This window comes from Petaurus breviceps, unplaced genomic scaffold, assembly GCF_028583685.1.
Source record: "Petaurus breviceps papuanus isolate PSGF00001 unplaced genomic scaffold, PetGlider_PUasm1.0 90779, whole genome shotgun sequence".
Classification (NCBI taxonomy): domain Eukaryota; kingdom Metazoa; phylum Chordata; class Mammalia; order Diprotodontia; family Petauridae; genus Petaurus; species Petaurus breviceps.
This window is the reverse complement of record NW_027187344.1, coordinates 7,607,161-7,624,831: the sequence shown is the minus strand read 5'-3', so window position 1 is coordinate 7,624,831 and position 17,671 is coordinate 7,607,161. Positions and strand designations below refer to the sequence as shown.

Sequence of the window (17,671 nt, the reverse complement as noted above, 5' to 3'; positions counted from 1 at the left end):
GTGTGACCATAGGCAAGTCACTTAACCTTTGTTTGCCTCAGTTTACTCAACTATAATATAGGGATAATTATAGCACCTACCTTTCTGGGTTGTTGTAAGGATCAAATGAGATAATATCTGGAAAGTACATAGTAGGTGCTTAACAAATGCTTATCCCCTTTCCCCTTCTTCCCTTTTCTTCAAATGAATAATATTACAAGGTAATGTCATTTCTTCTTTAAGAAGATGCCAACACCAAAAACTAGCAAGATCTCAGTTTAAACTAACAAATTACTACAATTGATGCTTATAATGTAAACATGACTCTAATTTGTTTGAGAATCAATTATACCATTTTAGCTGAAAATAGTGATGCACTGACAGGGCCTTGAAGGCATGGGTTGATAATACAAGTGTGTCCCCTTTAAGGAGGTCCATGAAAGAAAATTCAAACTTGCAAAACTGAAAACACTAGGGAGTGATTACTTACATTATAAAAGGATTCAGAACATTAAGAGCCACTGCCAACTGACAGGCCACCAGAAATAAAGATAAAGCATCTTTGAGATCAGAATATGAGTCAATGGGGAAAATGGGAACTGATTTACCAAACAAACTATGACTTTTTTGAGGAGCATAATTAATGTATAAGGCAAGACACACCTATATTCCCAAAGAAGGAAACCAGCTTAGAATCAGTGACGAGGGCCGGTGAATGGACCACTTCACAGGCCTTGGTTGCTTGGTTATTGTGCGTATTTCAGGCTGTGTGACCTGCTGAGAGTTCAAGGGAGCTGGTGATAGGTGGAGCTCCCTGCTGAGAATCTCTGCGCATTCTCAGAAACTGGGTCTCCATCACCCTTATCAGCCACTCCAGGCAGGGGGATAATGAGCATCATTTCTCCCGTTGCAGTTTTCTTATAGAGAGAAAAAAGTTCATTGCCCACAAATTGTTGGGTAATGAGACATCCTAGTAGATCATTGCTGTCTTGCCCAAGGGGTGGAGGGGCAAGAACATGGACAGAACAGCTTCAGTGCAGCTAGTGCCTGATGACCCTACAAGGCTTCTGAGTCACCAGAATCCAGTGGCCTAGAGACAATATAATGTGGTGTAAAGAACACGAGACTGGGTATCAGAAGGCCTAGATTTAGTGTCTTCCCACTGGAAGCAGCTAGGTAAAATAGTAGGTAGGGTATTGGAGCTTGAGTTAGGAAGACCTGAGTTCAAATCCAGCGTTAGACACTTACTAGTATGTGACCCTGGGCAAGTCATTTAACCCATCTGTTTCAGTTTCCTCAACTGTAATATGGGGGTAATAATATTACCTATATCCCAGGGTTGTTGTGAGAATCAAATAAGATAATATTTGGAAAGTTCTTGGTACAGTGCCTGGCTTCGTTCCCTCCTTTTTATCCATAAAGTAGGTACAGAAGAATTTTATATCTAGATGGGATGTTAAGAGGTTTGAACCCTTTGTTTTACAGAGGTGAAAAACCAGGCCCAGAGATGCAAAGTGACTTGTTCAGTTTCACACAGTGAATCATCTGTTTTGCTAGGGTTCCCTGCACTATAACATTCTGTGATGCCACAGGTCCCTGAACAGCAGTGCCAAGACCATTCTTGCCTTTCCTAGAAGATGATTTGTGCAGGGAGGCTTCCCCTCCTACCTGAATGAGTCGGCCCTGTTCATTCTGCAGGGCATTCAGCCCCTGGCCCAGAGTGCCATGACCCCTCTTGAGGCCCTCGCAGTCCTCCTGTAGCTCAGTGGCCTGGGCCAGAAGTTTGGGGACCTCATCAGCCAGGGTGGCCAGCAAGGCCTGTTCCCTACCACCAGCAGCCCTAAACTCAGTTTCACGATCTGTGAGGGCTCGAAGCACAGAGGCCTGGGCACCCTCCAGGCGGGCAAAGTTGTCAGCGTGGTCTGGGCATCGTGGGTCAATGAAGATGTTGATGCGGGAGCTGTCCGCCTTCTCAATAGTAACCAGGGCACTGTTGTCTTCATCAGGGTTGGTGCTGATGACAGGTGGGGGTTCAGTTACTGGTGTGTGATAGTGGTTCATGAAGAGGATGGCGCCAGTGACCGTCACAGCCAGCAGCACGGCTACAGACAGCAGTACAGTGCACAGGATGTAACCACAGCTCATGCGCTACAGAAAGAAAAATGGAAAAAGGGCATGGGCAAGCAGAGAGGAAAAGAGAGACATCAGACAATCATAAGGACGTGCGGAATGTCCCTTCTCAAACTTTTTCTTCCTGCCCAGCTCTATCCTGGTCATCCCACATCTAGGTAGAAATTCTGGACCCTCAAGCCAAAACATCAGAAAAAGATTCCCTCCCTCAGTTTAGGTTTTCTTAATTGCAAAATCAATAGCCCTCCTGCAAGGCAGGAGCTGCTTAGGTGATATTTGCATGGAAAGAGACAGGAGGCTATGGAGCCTAAGAACTTCCTGTGTAATATAACCAGGAGCTAGGAGATGCAGTCCTTGCCTTTAGTGACCTTTCAGTGTAGTTTAGGTAAACATAGGAGAGGGGAAAGAACACTGGATTTGGAGTCAGGAGACCTAAATTTGATTTCCAGAGCAGCTACTAGGATCTCTAGGATCTAGGATCTGGTCTGTGGCCCCCAGGTATCTCATCTCTGAAATGAGGGGGTTGGATTTGACCACTTCTAAGTTCAGCTTTAGACTCTATGATCCCATGAAATATTTTTAAATAACATCAGACCAACATGATTAGTGCCAGTTGTGGGGCAGGAGTTCAGAAGAGGGAGAGTTGCTTGTGTCTGGAGGGGTCTAGTGGAGGAGATGCACTGGAGACCAGCTGTGGAGAATTGGTATTATTTGAATAAGTGGAAAGGAAAAGGAGGGTCATTACAGATGAGGAACTTAAGCTGAGTGGGTCTTTCAGAGAGGTTACCTGATGGGACTATTTAAGTTCAATATTTGCCAGGTCCCTGAAAACATTCTCTAATGCCCTTCATTGAATCAGTAAATAATGGAGGAAGTAGGAAGCTGACGGAAAGCCTTCAGACAATGTGTGACTCTTGGGTTCATCTCCTGAAGACTTTTCAGGGACTTCTAGTCTTTGAGTTGATTACTTAGGTTCCAAAGCTTAAGGAACAGAAATACTAACCACAGCCACCTCTGCTCTAACTATGGTGTTTGTTAACAGCACACAAACACAGGCAGATACAAAGAGATGTGTATTTCTACTTCACTGCTACCCTCTGGTCTCAATCTTGTCCTAATTCTGGGAAATGAAGCTGCACACCTGGAAATTCACTCTATCCAGAATTGTAGCCAGAGTGGGGCATGGAAGTCAGGATCTGTGAGGTTTTATACTGAGGTAGACAAAGAGAAGCTACAGGCTTTTACAAATGTACAACTGCAGGGTGAGAAGAGCCTAGGCATGTTTTACTACACTAATCATGCACAGGCCAGACAAGGGGAAAGACAGGTTGGAATAATGATGTCATATGTATAATGGGTATAATATTGCTTTGTCTTCTCAATAGGTGGGGAAGGGGCTGGAGGGAGGGAGACAATTTGGAATTCAAACATTTTTAAATGATAAAAAAATTTAAATAAAAATTATAACCTTAAAAAAAAAGAGCTTCTCACTCCTGCTTCTGTATCACTGTGGGTGTTCCTAGTGAGCATGACACCCACTTCCTCAGGGGAATCATAATAAATGCCTTCCTCTGCACACCTGCCCCCCCAAAAGAGTTTTTGTGTCAGGGGCTAGACCCATGGATTCATTCATTTTCTAGCTACTTCTATTTCAGTACCTCCTCTTCCCTCTGAAGGAAGGGGTCTGCCCTAATATGCATCAGTGGTTTCAAACTCAAATAGAAACAAGAATCACTAATCCATACATAAGGATTCCTGTGGGTCATATATTGACTTAGTTTTAAAATGTAATATTATCTATGTTTATTGTATTTTAATTTATTTTGCTAAATATTTTCCAGTTACATTTTAATCTGGTTCAGACTGCACTGGGGAGTGTTATGGGCCACATGCAGCCTGCAGGCCATGTGTTTGATACCTCTGTCATACACACACACACACACACACACACACACACATATTTGTATGTATGGCAAACCTCTCCAGTATCTTTGCCAAGAAAACCCCAAATGGGGTCAACAAAGAGTTGGACATGACTGAAAACCAACTGAAATGGTGGAATAAGCCCTGGGCTTCATGTCAGGAAACATAAATTCAAATCCTGGCTCCAGCATTTACTAGCTCACTGTCCGTTTTTAAGCCTCAGTTTCCTCATGTGTAAAATGGAAATAATAATAAATAGCCATAACAATATATTCTACCTAACTCACAGAGTTGCTGAGAAATCACTTTGTAAACTCTAACGTTTATTATTATTATTGTGTCTCTGTTTCTTATCTATAAAATGGACACAGAAGAATTTAAGGGTCAGCAAGTACCTTAGGGATCATCTAGTCCAAATCCCCCATTTTATAGATGAGTAAACTGAGACCCAGGGGGCAGCTAGGTGGTACAGTGGATAGAGTACTGGGCCTGGAGTTAGGAAGACTCATCTTACTGAGTTCAAATCTGGCCTCAGAATCTTACTAGCTGTGCCACCCTGGATAATTCACTTACTTCTGTTTGCCTCAGTTTCTCCATCTGTAAAATGATCTGGAGAAGTAAATGGCAAACCACTCGTCTTTGGCAAATGGGGTCATGAAGAGTCAGACACAACTAAAATGACTAAAGAACAAGATTGAGATCCAGAGAAATGTTGTCTTTTCCCCAAAGTTGCACAAAGTTTTTCGTGTGTCAGTCAATGTTCTAAAGTCAATGGGTTCTATATTCTATGCCAGGATGTATCCTTTCAGTTCAGATCTTGGTTTTGACACTGTGTGACTCTGGACAAGTCACTTGATATCTATGAGCTTCACAAGTATTTTGAGGGGAAAACCCCATTTTGTAAACCTTAAAACACTCTAGAAATGTTCCTTGTACATAGTGGGTGCCTAATAAATGTTGGGCTATAATTTGAATTCCCCACAAAAGCAGAGGAAGCTGTGTACCAGTCTGTTCTCTGCGCAAGGGTGTCAAAGCCAGCATAGAGCTCCCTTGGGGAGCCTGAAAGGGAGTTTCAGGTGCTTTCTCTCTCCCCCCCGCCCAAGTCTGTGAACTCTGAAGTACCTCTTCCATCTGGCTTCCTTCATCCCTCTTTCCCTCCCCTTTTCCTTCCATTTCCATGAAGCTGACATAGCCAAGGGCTCCAGAGGTTAACACTCCCAATCAAATCACCCAGAAGGCTAGGAAGACAAGTCATCTAATAGTTTGCAGAAGGAAAGAACCCAGAGAGACAGGACTGTAAGAGAGCCATCATCCTAGCAAAAGAAACATACCTTTCACTACTTGGCTCTATGTCTGCTGATACAGCTGGGGGCAAGGACCTGGCAATATGGAAAAGGCATAACCAGATTTATGGGCTGTTTCTCTGGGGATCTCAATACCTGACTTGATCAGAACCTAGCAAGCCAGAGATTTCAAGTCACAAATTAGGGGGAAAAACTTAGAGCTAGAAGTAATCTTGAAGATTATATATTCTACCCCACTTCCCATTTTTACAGATGGGGAAACTGAGGCCAAGGTAAAAGAAGTCACACTCTTCAGGTCACAATTTAGTTCAATTTAACATTTATTAGTGCCTACTGTATTCAAGGCTGTATTATATGGTGGAGTTACAAAGATGGAAAAGGAAAAAGGTCCCTGCCCTCAAGATGTTTACATTCTATTTGGAAGATAAATCTATACAAATAAGCAAAAACAAGATAATTCCAATGAGTACTAATAATGGGGAGGGGGGAATTAATGACTTGGAGTATCTCCTTGGAGAATGAAGGCTAGAATTTAGGACTTCTGACTCCAAAATCTTTCTATTATTATTATTTTTTTAAGCAATGGGGGTTAAGTAACTTCCTCAAGGTTACACGGCCAGTTATTTCTGGGTGTGGTGCTAAGTATCTGAGCCCAGATTTGATTCCCAGGTCATCCCGACACTGGAGCCGGTGCTCTTACTCCCTGAGCCACGTGGCCGCCCCTAAATCTTTCTATTATTATGCCATTGGGTCTCTCTTTGATTAATCGGAATTAAAACTATTAATTTTAATTGGGGGAGGGGGGAGGGACAGTATGAGGCATGGCTACCTGGAGTGTGGGGGGAATCACCGAAGTATGTAAACCTATGAAAGGCAGTACAATATAGTGAAAAGAGCAATGGATCTGTAGTTAGGAAAACCTGGGTTCAAATTCCACCCCAGACTCTTAGTAGTTATGAGACCCTTGGCAAAGCCCGTCACTTCTCTGAGTACCTGCTTCCCCATCAGTAAAATGGGCTTACTCCAGAGGGTTGCGATGAGGATCGAATGAGATGGAAACCTTAAATGTCAGTTATTACTATATGGTTAGCATTGTGCTCGGTGCTATGGGGGATGAAAAGAAGTATAAGACAATGTGCCTGGTACTAGGAAGCTTAGGGGATCTTATTAAGGAAAAGACACACAGTAAAGGATAGTATAGAATTAAGCATCCACAATAAGGTTACAGGAGGAATTTCCTGACTGTGAGCTCCAGACTCAGACATCAGATATCAGTGTGTGCTTGGCCTTGTTACCAACCTAGACCCCTCTTCCAAACCTTTTTGGATTATGGAGTAGAAAAGAGGCCAGGGCTGCTTCTGGCAATTTATTCAAATCTGATTGTGCCAGGCAGAGTAAGAATGAGTCACCCTCCCCCATCTCACTGCTTCTGCACATATCGAACAAGTTAACCGGTCTCCAAAGTGCTGAGGAATCCTACCCTGCCCTTTCCTCCACACTTGCTGTGATGCCTGACATTCTGGGGGCAGGTGCTGTCCATGGTCCTCCCTTCCTCCTTGAATTACATGGAAGGCAGGGGTTTCCCTGACCTACACCAAAGTAATGCCTCTCCAAAAACCCCCAAGGAGCACAAAACTGGGAGAGCCCCATGTGTTCAGAGACAAAGGACAACTTAGGTTTGAAAACCAGATCCCAAGTGCTGTATCAGCAAAGCCTCCCTGTCATCCTTCTTGCCTTTCTGCCCCCTCCCCTCAGAACAAATCTATTTGGAGTGGTACCTTTTCCAGAGCTACTCTTATCCTGGTACTCTGACCATTTGGCTTTAAGGTGCTCCTGCCAAGGGCCCAATTTGATCCAGGGAGACCAGGTTAGAATCCCCCCTCTGACTTACCACCCTTTATGCTTTGTAATCTGAGAGCCCCACCTCCTCAATACTGATACCTGGCCCCTTGATAAAGAAAGAGACAAATAAGGGGGTTCTGCAGAAATAGGTAGGAGTGGGATGATGGGAATTAGGCAGGCAGGAGGGGGGTAGTGCTGGGGACTAGAGATGAAAGAGGCTACTCAGCTTATAGGAGAATTAGTCTTCAGGGACCACCTTAAAGATAAAGTGCCATTCACTTTTATAGGCTGCCTTTTACGTGCGTTGCAAAGAAATCTGTCCAAGATAATAAGAGGGGCTTTTGCTAGAGAGCTACCTTTCCTGAGTTTGCTTTGGGCTTATAGTATATTAATTGAGGCCTTTGCCAATCCTTGCTGAGCTGAGCACACAGGCTGGGGGCGTTCTAAGCAGAGCAGCCCTTTGCAAATCTGGGCTCCCTGAGTCGGCGAGGGGGTGGGCTTATGGAAAAGCAGGAATTTCAACCAAAGTGTTAAAAGGCAGTGTGGTGTAGGGGAAAGAACACCAGGGTGAGAAACAAGAAATCTGGGTTTTAATCCTGGATTTGTCACTTCCTTGATCTGTGTCACTTTATTTCTCTCAGCCTTAGTTATCCCATCTGTAAAATGACGCATTTGGACTAAGTGACCTTTGAGGTTCCCTTTCAACTTTGACATTCTATAATTTTATAAAGGGATCTCTGATGGGGAGCTTTCTGGAGCTGTGGCATGTGTGAAGGAGAGATGTTTTTAGGATAAAGAATATTTCTCTGGTGCCCTGCATCAATAATCTAGAGCATACCCTTGTTATATATAAGACCAACCTCTCTGTAGGTGTCTACAAAGAGGAGATAATGCTTGAGTTCCAAGATCTGGGTTTGGAGCTGTGTCACTGAGTCCAGAGCTATTGTTTAAGGAGAACTGTAACCATGCTGGCTTTTTTGGGGGCAGTTCCTCCCATCAGCAACAGCCAGGTCCCAGCCAGAAGGGTTAACCTTCTATCACCAAGGCAGTGAGGAAGACTATGGGCAGCACCCAGAAATTCAGTAGCATTTACTGTTGTTCAAGTATTTCCAGAGTAGCAGAGACTTCTGGCAACCAATCCTGGGAACTTCTTGTATTGGATCCACAGAGGGGAAGGAGAAACATAGGAGGATGGGGAGAGTTCTCCATTATCCCTGTTTCCCCTTCTCACTGGCTGACTGAACTGTCAATCAGCATCATACAATGCCCAATTAAATATGTCATTGGCTGGACTGATGATGATCGACAGCTCAGTCAGCTGGTGACCCTGGTAGAAAGAAAGAATGGTGTTTTCTCCTGGCATTTAAATGTTCCCCATAAACATTTCTGAAGTCCCATTAGTATAAAATGCTTGCATTTTATCCTGTGGCTAAGGTGGCTGGGGGAGGGGGGAGGGACAGTTTGAGGCATGGCTACCTGGGGTGGGGGGGGATCATAGAACAGAAGTGCCTAAACCTTATAGGTGCTTGAACCTGTTCAGAATGATAGATCAAGCCAGCTGCCAGAATTGTCCATAAGGGGTGTGAGCAGAGAAGAGAGGGCGGGTTTTGGCTCAGGGTCAGAAAGTCTGAATTGGTGAAGGTTTTGCTTAACCCTCATCCCTTTAAAAATGACTCTCGGCTGACTAGCCTGAAAGCGTGCACTAACAGTGGGACTTTGCAATTTCAAGGCAGAACTGTGGCTAAGCCATGAGCCCCTTAAAAGTTTGAACTGTCTTTTATCTTCCTCTGGAAGCCTCCCCAGGCCTAGCCCAGTACTTGACCCACAAGAGGTATGGAGTTGCTGTTTGTTGGTTATTACTGAAGTTATAACAGGTCCCAGATGCTGGGATGAGAAAAGCAAAGCCTGGCCTAGTTTGGTGTCAAGGGGAAACCTTGAGGAAGACCTCATATGGAGATCCACCAAGGGTAGGTCCTGAGTCCTTGCTGAGTGGGCCTCTCTCACTGGGTGACTTGGTTCTAGTGGGAAACATACCCAGCGGTGAAGGGAAGCTGCCAGGATCTGACGGAGACACTGAGGCCCTGAGATGCTCAGGTGGCATCCTGTTCGCAAACTCCCCTCTAAACAATAAAACCTAGGCATGCTTCCATCCTTTGTTCCTTTTTTAGCCAAGTCTGGGAGCTGAGCCGGTCAATTCCCAAGGCTAACATAAGACCTGGGCCAGCAACCTCCTTTCTTCCCTGATGCTCCCTTCTCATCGCCCCTGGAAAGGATCTGAGTCTTTTCCTGATTGACAGATTACATCCCTTGAATGAAAGAATCATAAGTAGAAAACCTGTCTCCCTGTTCAGGGATGGGGCTCACCTGACAGCAGAGGAGTTGTGTCACCAAAGGGAGAAGGAAAAGAGGAAAGAAGAACAGGGATTTTGAGCCCACACTTTTCTTTGCCTCTGCTTTCTCCAAAAATGTGGAGCCAGAGGAGAGAACAACTGTTCCTTTTGACAGAAAATTTGTATTGTCTTGGGGAAAAACCAAAGGGCAGGGCAAGTACCGAACCTGTGGTAAATGTCCTGTGAGAAGTGTTCCAGGGTCAACATGGAATATCTCTTGGACTCCAATGAGAGGATAGGGAAAGAAAGAGGGAGAGAGACTGCCTAGGATGTCTCCCCTGTGTAACACACCTTTCCTTCTGGGAAATTGGCCTTCTTGGGGCTGCAAGCAGCTCCAAGCTCACGAATTGTTACTGATGTCAAGTAAATGACTCTTGGTTGTATCATTGTGTGACATCACAACAGAAAAGAGTATGAGGGACCCCCACCTCCTCAGAATTTTCATCCCCTCTCCTGCAATGGGCCAGCCACACAGAGGATGGAAACTATGGATTCTTCCTTAAGCAAGAAGGACTGACCCTTGCCCCAATATTAAAAACCAAAAGATTTCTCCTGTCACACATCCCCTTTTCCTCCCAGTCCACTGTAGTCATCATCACCACCATCATCATCACCACTGTCATCATCATCTTAGCTATTCTAAACAGCACTTTAAGATTTACAAAGTACTTTACAGACATAATCTCATTTGATGCTCACCACAAATATGTGAGGTAGATGTGATTATCACCCCCATTTTACAGGTGAAGAAACTGAGGCTCAGAAAGTTTAAGTGACTTACCCAGAGACACACAGCTAGTAAGTGTCTGAGGCAGGATTTTAACCCAGTGCTTCTTGACTCCAGGTCCAGCGTTCTATCCACTACACCACACTGCCTCTGTTAATGGAGAGAGTCATTTGGAATACCACATTGGGGCTTAGAAATAAAATTGGCCAACTAGCATGTGTTCATGAGTGAAGCATGGTAACCCTCCTGGGTGATGGATCTGCCTCTAGCAAACTGTGTGACCTTGTGCAAGTCTTTTGCCCTTCTCTGGACCTCAATTTCCCTATCAGGAAAATGAGGGGTCAGGACTTAGTAATATCTAATTTCATTTCCAGCTCTAGAATTCTATGTTCCAATCTTATTATATAGCTGAATGGATTAATAAACGAATATTCTAAGGTCCCTTCCACCTCTAACATTCTGATTCAACTTCCATCATCAACAAACACAGTACTAGGAATATAGGTTGTACCTCAATGAATACATGGTGAATTGAGTTAAAACTCCACTAATAATAGAACAAAGAGAAATAGATTTATGTTGGAGCACAAGAGATTTAGTTATGACCTCATAAATGACTCATGTATGACAAATGGAGAGCAGCAGTATGATGCCAAAGGAAGTTCTGAATTCTCTAGGCCTGGGAATTCAAACACATGGCCTACAGGTTGCATGTGGTCCACAACACTTCCATTTGTGGCCAGAACCAGATAAATGGTGATTGGGAAATACTTAATAAAAGAAATAAAAATCCAGGGAGGCACAGATAATTATTACATTTTAAAACTAAGTCAATATGTAGCCTGCAAGGATCCTTTTGTACGGGTTAGTGGCTCCCGTTTTTTGTTGTTTTTTTTTTTTTAGTTTGATAGCACTGCTCTAGGACAATTAGGTGGCATAATGAATAGAGTTGGGCTTGGAATCAGGAAGACTCATTCTCATGGGTTCAAATCTAGCCTCAGATACTTACTAGTTGTGTGACCTTGGACAAGTCACTTAACCCTATTTGCCTCAGTAAATGAGCTGGAGAAGGAAGAAATGGCAAACCACTCAAGTTGCCAAGAAAACCCCAAATGGGGTCATAAAGAATCAGATGTGACTAAAATGACTGAACAATAAATCATTGCTCTAGGAGGTGGAGGGGGGGGGGGGGGTTGAGGAATTCTCCCACAAAGGATAGATAAATGACAGTCTTGCCCTGAAATTGGGGGCAGGGCAAGACCAGTCAGAGGTCTAGGATTACTTACAAGAGCTACTCTTCTCTCTAAAGCCCTAACCCATCCTTTTTTCATCCCCTTAATATACGTGGAAAACAAATCCTTTCATTTTTCAGATAGAGAAGCTGGGATGTGGAGAGGTCAAACAAGTGGCCCAAGGTCACACGGTAAATGAGCAGCAGAGCGGAGAACAGAGCCCAGGTCCCCTGCCACCCACAGGAGCGCTCCAGCCATTAGAGCCCAAGACGCTTATTGGCAGTGGAGGGAGACTGGTGAGTACCTTGAAAACCACATGACTTGAATCTATTGTGCCTTCCTTAGAAATTATATAACTTCGCTGGCTGACCCAGACCAAAGAGGATTTTTTTTTTAGAGATCCATCTTTACTTTTCCTCGTGTTTCTACAAAAGTTGATTAGTCATAGGCAAGATATAAATGAAAGTGCTTTATAAATCTTAGAGTGCTATATAAAATGTGAGCTATTGTTATTATTGATAAAGTAACATCAGCTGGAGGCATCAGGGTAGAGTAGAAGGCACTGGGTTATCGGTCAGAAGGATGGATGGAAATAATCATTTATTAAGCACCTACTATGTGCCAGGCACTGGCTAAGCTCCTTATAAATATTATCTTGTTTGGTCCTCACAACAACCGTAGGAGGTAGGTGCTAATATTGTCCCCATTCTACAGTCAAGGAAACTGAGGTATGCCAAGACTGTGACTTGCCCAAGGTCACACAACTAGTAAATGTCTAAGACTGAATTTGAACTCAGATCTTCCTGACTCCAGGTTCAGCACTCTACTGTACTACCTAGCTGTCTCTGCCTAGGTTAGAAGACCTAGATTGTAATCTTGGCTTTGCCACTAATAAGTTATGCAGTCTTAAGCAAATCATTTCACTCCTTTGGGACTTGATATATCCATTTGCAAAATAAGAATGTTCAGACAGAGACAAAGACATAGAGATAATGGTAAGCAGAGAAAAGAAAGGAGAGAAGAGAGACTGACAGAGGGAGACATAGATAGTAATAAACAGAGGAGAAAGGAGAGGAGAAGAGGGGAGAGAGGAGAGGAGAGGAGATAAGAAGAGAGGAGGGGAGAGAGAGGGAGAGAGACAGAGAGAGAGGGAGACAGAGAGAGAGGGAGGGAGACAGAGAGAGAGAGAGAGAGAGAGAGAGAGAGAGAGAGAGAGAGAGAGAGAGAGAGAGAGAGAGAGAGAGAGAGATATGTCTGTTAAGAATTTAACCATATGCCCATGCTGATGATGTCTAAGGTCACTTGCACCTTTAACACTCTGTGATCTATGTTCTAACATATTCTAGGACCCTTCTAGCTCTGATATTTTGTGGCAGAGAAATGCAAATAGGAAGTTAATGAACTCAATGCCCAGTGGTGTTAAAACTGGAACATCTGAGAGCTTTGCAATAGCCCAGGAATAAATAAGAGAGAGAGAGAGAGAGAGAGAGAGAGAGAGAGAGAGAGAGAATAGACCTCCTGCCTGTAAAACCATTATCACTAGTCTTGGCTAAACCAGGGTTCCTAGAATTCTAGAACCTAAGGATCCCAGCATTAGAAGGGACCCCAGAGGCCATCAAGTTTAACTCATATTTAAGCAGGAATCCTCACCACAATATCCCCTATTTAATAAATGGTCATCCAGTCTCTTTGAAGATTTTTTGAGATGGGGAAGTGACCCATTTCCACTTTTTTTTTGGAGGGGAGAAAACAAGGCAATTGAGGTTAAGTGACTTGCCCAAGGCCACACAGCTAGTAAATGTGTCAAGTGTCTGAGGTTGGATTTGAACTCAGGTCCTCCTGACTCCAGGGCCGATGCTCTATTCACTGTGCCACCTACCTGCCCCCCATTTCTACTTTTAAACAACTCTGCTTATTAGGAAGTTTTCCCCTATGTTTAATCTAAATTTACCTCTCAGTAACTTCCACTCATTGCTCCTGCCTTCTGGCATATTCCTACCCCCTCATCTTCTCCCAGTGATATTGAAGCCCCACCTTCTCATTTCTAACCGCTGTTTCCCAGTCTATCAGTCCCATCCAACTCAACCCTATCCCTCCAAGGTTCCACTCCATATGTACCTACTCCTTCCAAGGTGTCCTCTGAAACTCCTGCTCTATAATTAACAAACTTCCTTCCTCTTCTCACATTTCTATCATCTCCTAGCTCTCCTCTGGTTGACACTATTCCTGGCAATCCTTTCCAGTACTGAATGAATACTCTGTCTTACTAGACTCTTCTCCCTCTAACTCACACTCTTTGCTCCCTATTGCCACTTCTGGATTCCTCCTGTACCACCATCACTCAACACCAGCTTCTTCTTGGAGGTTCTTGCTATCCAAATTAATCACCCAATCCAGATCCTGTCTGTCATCATCTACTGATCTTTTCTCAACATGTTCAGTGCTTGGCTCACAATCTCACTTTCCATTCCAACTTCTGCTCTCATACTAATGAACTTTAACACACCTGTGGATGGTCCCTCAAATACACTAATTTCACATTTTTCTAGCCTACTTAGCTCCTATGATCTACTCTTCCACTTCACCTCCATCATATCCTTGATCTCACCATCACCCACAAGTGTTCCACTTCCATGTTCAAGAATTCCAAAATTCGGGGTGGCTAGGTGGCACAGTGAATAGAGCACTGGCCCTGGAATCAGGAGGACCTGAGTTCAAATTCGAACTCAGACACTTAACACAAATACTAGCTGTGTGACCTTGGGCAAGTCACTTAACCCCAATTGCACTCCAAAAAGCAAAAAAAAATTTTTTTAATTAAAAAAAAAGAATTCCAAAATTCCTTTATCTGATCATAATCTTTTATCATTTCATCTCTTTCAGTGCCTTGCTAATCCTAATTCTAGTCTTCATCCCCAATGTGACTTGAAATCCTTCTTCCCTTCAAGAGTTTCCCAGACCATCTCTGACTCTCTGGCTCCATTCTTCCCTTCCTTTCCCAATCTCAACTCTGGTGAACCAGCTCAATTCTACTTTATATCTCAAAGCCCCTTGTCCCTTATCCTATTGCTATTCAAACCCCAACCCCAGACTACTGCCACTACCTCCCACCTCTTGTTCAATATCGCTGGAACAGGGAGAAGAAGATGGGCTAGGAATGGGCAAACATGAATTGGTGCATGATTGGAAGGTTCAAGGTGTCCACCCAGTCAGTCCTCACCCTCAAGGTTAGCACTGGGAGTTGCTGTGTTCCTGTTCACATGCTGACTGGGTCCACCACACATTTCTGTGACTTAATGTAAACTGGGTCCTCACTGCAGCATGACAACCCTTCTACTCCTCCTGACTGATTATCTGTTTCACTCTCTACAGGAGGTTTTCTAAACCTTACAGTTGTTTCTTTCCTACTTCCCTAGCACCCTCTCCTCCATTTCTCTCAGCGGAGGACCTACCTACCTCCACTAAAATTTCACTGAAAAGAAATGAAGGGCATTCCCTTTGGGCTCCTTCTCCCTTCTCTTTATATGAAATCCCCTTAATAGTGCTCCCATTATCTCCTCCCTTGAGGTGACCCTTCTCTTTGCCAAAGCCAATTCTTCACATGTATCATTGATCATATCCTTTCCCATCTTCTCAGGAGATCACCTTCACTATTAACCCCTCTCTTTCTAATTTTCAAACTCTATCTACTGCTCCTTCCTTTTATCCTACAAAGACATCCGAGTATCTGCCATCCTAAAATAAAAATACTCTTCCTAGAACCTACTATCCCTGCTAGCTACTGTCCTATATCTCTCTTCCCCTTCTTATCTAAACTTTTTTTGGGGAAAAAAATCTATATCCAATATCTGCACTTCCTCTCCTCCCACTCTATTCTTAATCCTCTGCAATCAGCTTCCAACCTCATCATTCAACTGAAACTGCCTTCTCCAAAGATACCAGTGGTCTTTTAATTGCCAAATCTAATGGCTTCTCCCTCTCTGCCTCTCCCACTCTTCTCTTCCTTACCCCTTCCCACCTCTCTCCTTTTCTTAATCCTCATCCTTCCTTAATTCTAGGCAGTATTTGACACGACTACCTTTTCCTACTGGAAATTTCCTCCTCTCCAGGTTTTAGTGACATTATTCTCTGCTGGTTTCTGCCCTATCTGCCTTACTACTCCTGTTCATTCTCCAGAAACAGTGGGATCTTCATCTATACCTTATTCACTAACTGTGGATATGACCTAGGTTCTGTCCTGAGCTGTCTTCTCTTTTCTTTCTATACTTTCATTTGGTGATCTCAACTCCCATTATCATCTCAAGCAAATGACTTCTAGACCTATTTATCCGGCTCTAATCTTCCCCCAAGTTCTAAGACTGGCATCACAAAGTGTCAAACTCAACAAGTCGAAAATAGAACTTGTTGTTTTCCACTATCACCCCCCCCCAAACCTATCCCTCATTACTGTTGAGGGCCCCACTAGCCTCCCAGTCACCCAGGATTTGCAACCATAGAGTCATCTTCAATTCCTCTCTCTCATTCACTCTGCCATGCTTGATAATTTGTTAAGTCTTATCATTTCTATCTTCACAGCATCTCTTACATGTGCCCCCTTCTCTCCACTCATATAACCACCAGCCCAAGTCAGCCTCATCCCCTATGAACTGGGCTAATTGCAGTAGCTTCCAAAATTTTCTCCCTGCCTCAAATCTCTCTCCACTCCAATTTATCCTATACTTTGATGCCAAAGTGATTTTCCTAAAGTACAAGTCTGACCATACAACCCTCATACTCAACAAACTCCTATAACTCCCAGTTACCCTCTGAGAGTGAATATAGCTTCTTTTGCCATTTAAAACCCTTTGCAACCAGGCCCATTCCTATCTTTCCAGTCTTCCCATATATCACTTCCCACAGGAGGCCTTTCTTGGTCCCCTCAGCTGCAGGTATCTTCCCCACTGAGGTCACCTTGTATCTGGCTTTGTATGTATGTCTACACATGTTGTCTTCCCCATTTGGATGAAAGCTCCTTGAGGGAAGGGAATGGTCTTGTCTCCCCCCTAATATCCTCAGTGCTTAACAGAGTGCCTGACACACTTCATACATATTGATTGATTGCTTCCAATTGGATCCTCTGAATCTCCTTCCATACGACAGTCTTTCAAATACCTTAAGACAGTGATCATGACTCTCCTAAATTTTCCCTTCTCCAATTCTTTTCACTGATCTTCACAGGGGATGGAGTAAGAAAAGGAGCCCCTTCAGCTCCAGAGGTAGAAGAGAAAAGACAAACCCGAGAAACAGAAAAGTGGCGTAAATGAAAGCAGGAGAGATTAGGGTTGGATGCTAGGAAGAAATTCCTGGCCATCAGGGGAACAAACAAGGGAGGAAGTTACCTGGGAGTGTTTGGAGAAGTTTGCCCTGAATGGTTCAGAGATTTGAAATCCCCAACCTATGTCTGATAAGGAGTTACTTTGGATTGCCCTAAGGTCTTATGACCATTGTGGGGGTTTGGACAGACAATGCAGGTTGGTATGAAAAATTTCTCTGACATTTTCCATTTCAAACACATTGAGCTAGGTCTGGGCACATGGGCACAAGCCTTTGCCTTCTACCCTATGCAGCTAGGTGACAAGCTGAGCCTGGAATCAGGAAATTGTTGTGGAGTTGTTTCAGTCATGTCTGACTCTTTGAGATCCCATTTGGGGTTTTCTTGGCAAAGATATTGGAGTGATTTGCCATTTCCTTCTCCAGTTCATTTTACAGATGAGGAAATGAGGCAGACAAGATTAAGTGACTTGCCCAGGGTCACCAAACTAATGTTTGAGGCTGAATTTGAACTCAGGTCTTCCTCACTCCCGGCCTGGCATTCATTCAATCCATTTTGCTACCTTGCTGCCCTAAGAATCAGGAAGACCTGAGTTCAAATACAGCCTCAGACACTTACTAGCCATAGGACCCATGGCAAGTCATTTAACTTCAGTTTCCTTAATTCTAAAATGGGGATAATAATAGGATCTACCTCCCAAGGTTATTGTGAGGATCAAACGAGATAATATGTGCAAAGAGCTTAGCCTAGTGCCTGACATCTAACAGGTGTTGCATTTCATTTCGTTTCCTTCCTTCCTTCCTTCCTTCCTTCCTTCCTTCCTTCCTTCCTTC

The 17,671-nt window shown here is 43.8% G+C and overlaps 1 protein-coding gene across 2 annotated transcripts in view; it reads right to left on the bottom strand.

The window, feature by feature from the left end:
- FIBCD1 (fibrinogen C domain containing 1) overlaps positions 1-17,671 on the bottom strand; it is a 67,186-nt gene that overhangs the window by 44,793 nt on the left and 4,722 nt on the right. Inside the window, exons 3-4 of one of the 2 annotated variants that reach the window (XM_069069601.1) lie at positions 10,350-10,445; positions 1,648-2,127 (exon numbers count right to left, since the gene is read on the bottom strand). In XM_069069601.1, coding sequence (XP_068925702.1) covers positions 1,648-2,127; positions 10,350-10,445 — 576 coding nt within the window. The remainder of the gene's footprint in view (positions 1-1,647; positions 2,128-10,349; positions 10,446-17,671) is intronic. The other variant, XM_069069602.1, reaches the window with a different exon arrangement.